Raw genomic sequence first — 10494 nt, 5'->3', positions numbered from 1 at the left:
CTATATTTATCTAGAGGATGTACTTATGTGGAATACTCTTGAGGATGTTAGGTAAGTAACATGTTACTATATGTAGTAAAATATCTATGACTTCATAAAAGCACTGAAACATGAAGCAACAGAAATGTTTTTCCCAGTTCTCTTTCCTCTGAACTTGATCACCATCTCTCTGGCAAAGGATTTAAATTAATTCTTCTTTAAAGTTAACAAGACCAAATTATAAGTTTGATGGATAACTCATGCTTATTTTTCTTTAAATTATTATATTTTAAACACTTATTAGCTATGCCTATCTTGAACAGGCTTATTTGTTCTTTTTACACATACCAAACTTGTAATATTAGCTGTTGTCCTCAGGTCCGAATGTTAAGTCAACATATATTTGAGAGACCTTCAACTTATCAAGTATTGCAGGTCTCTGATTGCTTTGGAACCACCTCTGATACCTGTGGACTTAGTTCAAGGCCAGTTACTACCATTTTTTTTTTTCTAGTAGAATGAACAAGTGGTTTAATTGTTTGCTTTGGTCAACCAAGCTCAAGTTAATGGGTCTGGGTACTATGTATATAAAAAGCCAAGCTTGAGCCTCTGTTCAGTGACATTCTTGCCTTTCTAATCAGAGATTTTCTTCCTCAGAGATTTTGGCCTAGATTTGCAAAATGTTGACCATATCTTTGATTTGGGGGATTGCTGTAGCAGCATGCTGTTGTCTATGGCTTATTCTTGGAATAAGGAGAAGGTAAGAAATGTTTTATCTTTAAATTGCTCTTTAATTCATATATTTTTTAAAACCCTCATTATTACACAGTAAATTTGGTTTTCTATGCTTACACATATTAGCATTATCGTCCTTATTTTTTAAAAAGAAAAATTTAATTTGAATTTTAAAATATCTTTTTTACTATATCTAACAAAATATATGATGACAGCTTCCCTTTTTAGTATCAGCATATATCAGTGGTAATATTTAAATGTAGATTTCTGTTAAACATAACTGACAGAAATTTTATAAGGTCTCTATGTACATTTATATGTGTATCTAAAGAGGAAGCCCAATTAGTAAGGATAGAAGTAGCAAGTGGGAATCTGCAATGGAAAGGATTACTTTCTATCACATGGCTTCAGTAGATACTCTCACTAAATAAATGCTCTCTTTTAAGCTCATTCTTGTGCATCATATAGACTCAACCTAAGCCTGGACAAGAGCATAGAGCCTGAGCTAATCATTCTATTACTGTTTTTAAATCAATGTTAATCAACTATGGTGAATTGGGAAACTTTGCTAAGTGTATATGACATCAATTTCACTTATTTACAATTGGTTCAAGAATGCAAGAAATACAAATACCAGTCAGATCCAGAACCATAGTTTATTTAACTTCTTCTCCTTCTTCTTCTTCTTTTTTTTTTTTTTTTGAGACAGAGTCTTGCTCTGTCACCAGGTGCCAGGCTGGAGTGCAGTGGTGCAATCTCGGCTCACTGCAACCTCCGCCTCCTGGATTCAAGCAATTCTCCTGCCTCAGCCTCCTGAGTAGCTGGGACTACAGGTGGGCACCACCATGCCCAGCTAATTTTTGTATTTTATAGTAGAGATGGGGTTTCACCATGTTGGCCAGGATGGTCTCCATCTCTTGACCTCGTGATCTGCCCGTCTTGGCCTCCCAAAGTGCTGGGATTATAGGCGTGAGCGACCTTGCCCTGCATTTATTTAACTTCTAATTGGCTCAAGGAGTAATTGTGGGGAGGGCACGTAGATATTCTCTGCTATGTCAACCTCAAAAAGAGACGATCACCCCAAGCATATTTCAGCTTTGTAGATTGCTATGTGTTGTCTACCTTTGCAAGTTTGTCCTTTAAAGTATTTTAATTCAGGCCTGATAGTTTTTGTTTTTAATTAAACTACTTATCTTCAAACTAAAAGAAGAAAAATACTTTATACTGTATTCTTCTATCAAGAGGTACAGAAGTTTATGTTGGAAAATAAGTTTATATTTTCTAATAAAAACATTTTAAAAGAGCACTGAATTACAATAGATGATTCTGTCAGTGTTTATCTTACTCAATTTCATTTTATAATAAGCTAATTTCTCACTTGAGATTCTTCTCTGAACTCTCCTTACAGAACAGTAATATCTTTATGAAGATTTTGAGAACTTCAGTTCTGCAATCCTCTCCTATTCAGTGTTCTATGTCTTTAAAGAAAATAATCAAAAGAAACTTTGAGATATTTAGGCAAAGTATGCTTAGCAAAAATATAAACACTAGAATGTAATTTTGTTTCCACACTCACAGCAAGAATCTTGTTGGCCATGTAAATCCTTTCACCCATATCATTGAGAAAAGTGACGAGCACCTAGTCACTTTGCTGACTGTATATATGGATGAATGTATATATGGACAGGTGTATGAATGGATGGATTTAGTAATCCTTTTCACCAACATATCATATTACTAGGTTAATATAACCTATCATCATAGTGAAAGAGCAGGGTCCATCTAACAAAATAAATATCAATAAACTATAGGGTTTCGAAGTTTGAAGTCAGTGAGAAAAATTTTAATACCTGATGTAAGTAAAAAACCAAATACGTAATCAACCATGTCTATCATATGTGTCTGACAGGCAAACGGGTGAACCGCCTCTAGAGAATGGGTTGATTCCATACCTGGGCTGTGCTCTGCAATTTGGTGCTAATCCTCTTGAGTTCCTCAGAGCAAATCAAAGGAAACATGGTCATGTTTTTACCTGCAAACTAATGGGAAAATACGTCCATTTCATCACAAATCCCTTGTCATACCATAAGGTGTTGTGCCATGGAAAATATTTTGATTGGAAAAAATTTCACTTTGCTACTTCTGCAAAGGTAAGCAGTTTTACATGAATATACCATTCTGTTTGTCTTCTACCTTTTTATGTGCTGTTCTATTTAGAAATTTTGATGTACTTAGATTTAAAGTTAAAGGTGTTGAAGAGAGTTATCTTTATGTGAAGATTCTTAGAAACATAAATAAATTAGACATAGCTTCTTAGTAATAATCATTTAAAAAGTCAAAATAGGCATAGATTTGTCATGTTAACCAACTAATGAGGGTGAAATAAACATTAAATGCTTTACTGAGACATGTGGCACTGTATGAGTAAGACAGATAAAAATTCATCACATCAGCAATGTCTATGCAGCACCAAGAGTGCAAGTGATGGAAATCTAACATTCAACAATTGTCTTACCAAACTCGTACCACACAGTGTTTCATTTTGTTAAGGAATGGCAAGATATTTTAACATCATTTAGATGTAATTAAAGAAACTCTGTTACTGAGGAAAAAAACTAACAACTACTTACTTTCTGCAAATAAATATTAATTTTGGTCTTTGTGAGTAAGTAACCTAAAGTTTGGTTAAAATACATCTACAGTCAAGCACAATAGAACACACCTGTAGTCCCAGCTACTTGAGAGGCTGAGGCAGGAGGATTGCTTGAGCCCAGGAGTTTGAGGCTGCAGTGAGCTATCATTGTGTCACTGAACTTTAACCTGGGCAACAATGTGAGACTCCATCTTTAAAAGAAAAAGAGAAAGAAAGCTACAAATAATATAAAAGATAACCAATGATTTTAGAACATTATCAATTAGTTGATGTGGAATAGGTGTAAACAAGGGCAGTAGTATAAGAAATAAGAAATAGATGACTCGAGTGATCCAGGGGAGTTCCACTGAACTTGACTTTAAAGGAAAGGTACAGTTTGGCCATTTATTTGTAACTTGCTATGAAATTGTACAAGGGAAAGCCAGTTTCCCATTTTTAACAAGTAAAGAACCATGAAAGTATCTAATCCATTTTTCAGTCATTTAGTCTGACTAGGTCAGGTTTAATTTCTTTTTTTTCTACACGTTTTATTTGCTGTCAGGCATTTGGGCACGGAAGCATTGACCCGAGGGATGGAAATACCACTGAAAACATAAATGACACTTTCATCAAAACCCTGCAGGGCAATGCCTTGAGTTCCCTCACAGAAAGCATGATGGAAAACCTCCAACGTATCATGAGACCTCCAGTCTTTTCTAACTCAAAGACCTCTGCCTGGGTGACAGAAGGGATGTATTCTTTCTGCTACCGAGTGATGTTTGAAGCTGGGTATTTAACTCTCTTTGGCAGAGATCTTACAAGTCAGGACACACAGAGAGCACATATTCTAAACAACCTTGACAACTTCAAGCAATTCGACAAAGTCTTTCCTGCTCTGGTAGCAGGCCTCCCCATTCACATGTTTAGGACTGCACATAATGCCCGAGAAAAACTGGCAGAGAGTTTGAGGCACGAGAACCTCAAAAAGAGGGGAAACGTCTCAGAACTGGTCAGCCTGCGCATGTTTCTGAATGACACGTTGTCCACCTTCGATGACCTGGAGAAGGCCAAGACACACCTCGTGATCCTCTGGGCATCGCAAGCAAACACCATTCCAGCGACTTTCTGGAGTTTATTTCAAATGATTAGGTGACTAACACCCTATCCATTTCTTTTTTAATTTTAGTAGAAAGAAGAAATTAAACCATTTTAACTTAAAGAAAAAAAGCCTCATAGTGCTTTCTCATGCCATCAATCAAGAACGTAACACTAATGCGTGTTAGTGTTTACATGTATGAGTTCATTCAGTCCTCATAAAAACATAGGCAGCTATGACTGATAAAAGTGTCTTATAGAAACAAAGACAGTCCCAGAGAAAGAAATGTCATCCCAAGCCATAGAGCTTGTAGGTACTGGGGTTGGGTCAATTCAGGCCACTTGGCCCAGCACGCTTGCTCTTAACTCCATGCTGTTCCTCACGACGCCGACTTAAGTCCATAAATGCAGTTTTCATAATCATAAAAATGTGTTTAAGTGATTACTGATTTATGGACCACAATGAGGGCAGTGACTATGCCTTATTTATTAGTTCATTCACAGTTTGTGCTTTCACTCAATTAGGAATTGCTGTCTTTCTATTTATCTGACCAACTATAAGAGCTATGAATCAATCATAATCTATTATTATTGATAAGAGACTTAGGTTTTGCCTTTTAAAGCTGTATGTAACAGAAAAAACTGTAATAAGATATATTTTACATAACATAATTTCTCTCCAAAGTGTTAGTCTTTTGGGAATTTGAAATTAGAATGGTCTATTGAATTATTCCAATTAAATTGGATATTTAGTATCATTTAGACACAAAATTGCTACTCCATAGAATCGGGAATGCCAAATTTCTATTGATGGCTGATGACTTTAGGTCTTATAAAATATTTTAAAACAATTTCAGATATAAGAACTTATTACTAATTTGTCACAAATGTTAACTATCTTCCAAAATTATTACTTGAGAAAGCACATCCAGAATAAATTCACATATTTACAGTAGACGTACAACATCAATTTAAAATCATAAAGGAAAATGTAGCCACATTTTATGATAATCTTGCAAATACTTATCAAACATTTTGAGACTCAACTTACTGTAATTTTTTTTATGTAGCTCCCTAACCATTAACTTTTATGTAGCAAGGCCCTTTTAAGGCAGCAGTTCTTACTGATATCCAAGGACGGAAACACAATTACAAATGGAGTAAAAGCAAGCAGGAATATCCCTTTCCCTCCTGCCCTGATATCTTCATCATCTAGTTAAAAGGAGGGGGAAACGCCTAATTGTTTCCAGATCTCAGAGTATGGAAAAAGCTTATTTTCTGTACATCTTTTCTCTTAACTTTTAATAGGAACCCGGAAGCAATGAAAGCAGCTACTGAAGAAGTGGAAAGAACACTGGAGAATGCTGGTCAAAAAGTCAGCTTGGAAGGCAATCCTATTTGTTTGAGTCAAACGCAAATGAATGACCTGCCAGTACTAGGTGGGTACACTTGTTATGTTGCATTTCATTTTCTATGTCCTACAACTAACAATAATGTCCAACATAAATTCCATACCTACTGAATTCTAGGCATTAAGCAAAGTATTTCATATGAGTTTTCTTGGTTAATCCTCACAACAATCCTGTGATTTGGGACTGTTACTACTTATTTGTATCAAGTGAGGAAACTGACACCTAGAGGTTAAGCTACAGCCAGGGTAGAATCAAATACTTTATTATGTGGGACTCTTGATGCTGTTCTCTGAACCACCACCCTGCACTGCCACACTATGTTTCTCATATTCCTCTTACCACTAATCTGATGGTTAATGGAAGCATATTAGTCATTTCCATAAAATAAAGGAGGGAAAACAACCACTAAGAAACCACAATTACCTGCATGGATTGAGTGATGGAATTGAAGGTTCTTTGATTTTTCTTTGTTCTGCTTTTCTATATTTTATAGTAATGAACAATATGATATTTTTATTTTTATTTACTTATTTTTTTTGAGACAAAGTCTCTTTCTGTGGCCCAGGCTGGATTGCAATGGGGTGATCTTGGCTCACTGCAACCTCTGCCTCCTGGGTTCAAGTCATTCTCCTCCTCCGCTTCCCAAGTAGCTGGGATTACAGGTGCACGCCATCGCCCCCAGCTAATCTTTGTATTTTTAGTAGGGACGGGTTTTATGGGCTGTTATGGGTTTTCCTAAAGTGCTGGGATTACAGACACGAGCCACCACACCTTGACAACATGGTATGTTTATAGTAAGAAAGTTTTCTTTTTTTGAATATTTTCTTTAAGGAGGCAAGAAGCTTAGGTTCCATGTTGGGTCTGACTTGGGAGACTTTGGACATGTCACTTCTCTTTTGGGGGCCTTACTTTTCTAATCTGTAAAACAAAATGCTAACGTCCTGGGATTTTATACACAATCATAATGACCACCATAAAATACGACAGTTGAGGTATAAGGCTAAAAGCCTAGGCTGGACCTCTCGTGAGCTCTCTATATTTCAGCCATTTTCAGGTTAGTTCTTTCTGTCCCTTTAGGCCTTTACCAGGCAGCAGGGATTGCCACACAATATTAGATAGTATATGGATAAAAATAGGTTCTTGTAAATGTTAAACTGAAGCTGCATTAAATGTCTAAAAAATAAAAAGTATATATCAGTGCTATCAGTATATTAAATCTCAGAAGTTCTCAGTATGTTAAATCTCAGAATAAACTTTGAATAATTTACATAAGATGGTTACTGATTTTTCCAATTTTAGTAGATGATTACTTTTCTATAAAATGATGGAAGTTTGTTTCCCAATTATTACCGAGACAATTATCTCTAATCCAACAATTATTATTAACTCAGATGATCAGATTTAAAAATATATTCAGGCCAGGTGTGGTGGCTCATGCCTGTAATCAAAGTACTTGGACGCTGAGGTGGGTGCATCACTTAAGCCTAGAAGTTCAAGAGCAGCTTCGGCAACATAGCAAAACCCTGTCTCTACAAACAATAAATAAAAAAATTACCTGGGCATGGTGGCAAATGCCTATAGTGGCAGCTACTTGGGGGCCTGTGGAGGGTGGATCACTTGAGCCTGGGAGGTTGAGGCTGCGGTGAGTCAGGATCATGCTGCTGCACTGCAGCCTGGGCAGTAGAATGAGACCCTGGATAAAAGCAAAAACAAAAATTAAAAAAAAAATCAGACACAGTTGAATTATTGATAAAAGTGTAATGGTCAGAGAAAGAAAGTTTGGGAAATTTGTATCTTATCAGCATCCCATAGCCTGTTCATCTTTGTGTTATGGGTTGCCAGGTTGTCTGTATTTCAGACTCTACATTATGTGACCCTCAAATACTTGATTTGTTCTTCTCTTCTCCTCTAAATATTTAGATAGTATAATCAAGGAGTCGCTGAGGCTTTCCAGTGCCTCCCTCAACATCCGGACAGCTAAGGAGGATTTCACTTTGCTCCTTGAGGACGGTTCCTACAACATCCGAAAAGATGACATCATAGCTCTTTATCCACAGTTAATGCACTTAGATCCAGAAATCTACCCAGACCCTTCGGTAAGTGCCTGTTCATTGGAGTTCAATATCCAGGTGACAGTTACCTAGATCTAAATAAAGAGGAAATTTACAATGATAGAATTGATTTGATTATGGTAGTCATAGGGATTGTCCCCTTAATTCTGTTAAATATTCATGTATTTTGAAAAATTTAGATAATGGCCTGAATTTTTATTTTTAGTCCTGATATTTGCCATCATATAGTCTTTGTTAGATTATATTTGCAGCCATGAAAATAAATCTGCCACTTTTTTTTTTTCTTAAGAAGCTCCTTCTCCCAAATCCAGGAAATTAGAGGCTAATATATTGATTCTTCTAGTTTCTTCTGGGAACTCAGTTCTTTCTCTAGCTCTGCCTAAGGAACTAATGGTTCAAGCTGGATAGGAGATATCAGAAGACTTCCTGAGCTCATAAAGCCTCTGTTCCTTTTTACTTTCTGATTCAATGTGGAATATTAGCTAAATCACTAATGGAGTAGATTTAAAAAGAAAATTACTCTTTGGAGCTTCCAGGTTGAGAAAGAGATAAATTTCTTTAAAACTAACTTAAAGACTTGTTTTCTTTGTATTTTTATTGCAGACTTTTAAATATGATCGGTATCTTGATGAAAATGGGAAGACAAAGACTACCTTCTATTGTAATGGACTCAAGTTAAAGTGTTACTACATGCCCTTTGGGTCAGGAGCTACAATATGTCCTGGAAGGTTGTTCGCTATCCACGAAATCAAGCAATTTTTGATTCTGATGCTTTCTTATTTTGAACTGGAGCTTGTAGAGGGCCAAGCTAAATGTCCGCCTTTGGATCAGTCCCGGGCAGGCCTGGGCATTTTGCCGCCATTGAATGATATTGAGTTTAAATATAAATTCAAGCATTTGTGAATACGTGGCTGAAATAAGAAGACACTAGGTGATATTACACGACTGCAGAACATCATCACTACACAGTCCCTTTGGACAAACGCATTTAGTGGTGGTAGAGTGGTAGAAATGATTCGCCAGGCCCAGTGCTGTTCACCAATGCTTGCTTGTGAATCTTAACATTTTGCTGACAGTTTCCAGATGCTATCACAGACAGTGCTAGTGAAAAGAACTAGTTTGGAGCACAAGAATTTGTTTTCATTTCTATTAGTCCATGAATGTTCATATAGCCACAGATTGAATTTTAATATTTTCAGAGGAAAACACCTTTTTTTTTTTTTTCAAAATGAAGATACACATTCCAGCCAGGCACCTGTAGTCTTAGCTACTTGTCAGGCCAAAGAACGAGGATGGCTTGAGCCTAGGAGTTCAAAACCAACCTGGACAGCTTAGTGAGACCCTGTCTCTAATAAAATGTATTCTAATTGGCGGACGTTTTTTTCCTAAGGAAACTGCTTTACTTTTATAAAACTGCCCAACAATTATGGAAAATGTTCAAATTCACGTTTTAGTGAAACTACATTATTTTTTGACTAAATGGTGGGGTTTTATTGGTTATGATCATATATCATAAAGGATATTTCAAATGATTAGTTATGTCTTTTGATAAAAAGGAAATTTTTTCTACTTTTTCTATATCCAAAATTTAGGGCTTTAAACATGATCGTCTTGATTTATCCAAAATACTAAAGGTGATTTTAATATTTTCCATTTATGTTTTAACTTATAGTTGCTGGAAACTCTATTTCAGGTTTTAACTATCTTCTCTATTTTTTTATTTCATATTAATTAGGAGAGTTTTTCAGAGATTAAGAAAGGCAGTTTTTCTGTCATTATTAAATACACATTATCACTGAAAATATGTAGCTTTTATGTGATATGTTTTAAAGTTAAAACTGGATGGAAATAATCATTTGAAAGTTTTGGTTATAAAATGTGTGGAGTGTATGAAGTGCAGCTTGACATTATGTTTTGTTTAAGTGGTTTTTATTGCTAAATGACTTGCAGATGAAGAAAAACTAAGGCGATCTGAGTGTTTAAATGCTGTGTACAACAATGCCTTGATAAAATATTTTAAGTACGAGTTATCAGCTATATGTCAATTGATATTTCTGTGTAGTATTTATACGTAAATTATGTTTACCTTTTTGCTTATATTACAAATATCAAGAAAATATTGTGACATTTGATAATTTTGAAATGATTCATTTTTCAGAAATAAAAGTATGAATCTATGTGTATTTATTTATTTATTTATTTATTTTTAGATAGCGTCTCACCCTGTTGCCCAGGCTGGAGTGCAGTGGTGCAATCTCAGCTCACTGCAACTGCCACCTCCTGGGTTCAAGCAATTCTCTTGCTTCAGCCTCCTGAGCTGCAACTATAGGCATGTGTCACCACGCCCAGCTAATTTTTATACTCTTAGTAGAGACGGGATTTCACCATGTTGGCCAGGCTGGTCTTGAACTCCTGACCACAGGTGATCTGTCCGCCTCAGCCTCCCAAAGTTCTGAGATGACAGGCAAGAGCCACCAAGCCTGGCCAAATCTATGTGTTTTTAATTTTGAATTATTCAGAGAGTTTAAAACATTCATCCACTGATAAGCTAAACTACAATTTTACTCAT

The 10494-nt window shown here is 35.9% G+C and overlaps 1 protein-coding gene across 1 annotated transcript; it reads left to right on the top strand.

The window, feature by feature from the left end:
- Positions 1 to 526: 526 nt before the first annotated feature.
- LOC116563505 (cytochrome P450 7A1) lies at positions 527 to 10102 on the top strand. Its single transcript, XM_032296150.1, has 6 exons — positions 527 to 739; positions 2624 to 2864; positions 3909 to 4495; positions 5750 to 5880; positions 7774 to 7949; positions 8529 to 10102. Exons 1-6 carry the CDS (start codon positions 660 to 662, stop codon positions 8826 to 8828), a joined length of 1515 nt encoding a protein of 504 aa, XP_032152041.1. The 5' UTR covers positions 527 to 659; the 3' UTR covers positions 8829 to 10102.
- The last annotated feature ends 392 nt before the right edge of the window (positions 10103 to 10494 follow it).

This window comes from Sapajus apella, unplaced genomic scaffold (genome assembly GCF_009761245.1).
Source record: "Sapajus apella isolate SASKATOON/1434 unplaced genomic scaffold, GSC_monkey_1.0 scaffold35, whole genome shotgun sequence".
In the NCBI taxonomy this organism is placed as follows: domain Eukaryota; kingdom Metazoa; phylum Chordata; class Mammalia; order Primates; family Cebidae; genus Sapajus; species Sapajus apella.
The sequence above is the reverse complement of the archived record's forward strand: the minus strand, read 5'-3'. Positions and strand labels throughout refer to the sequence as shown.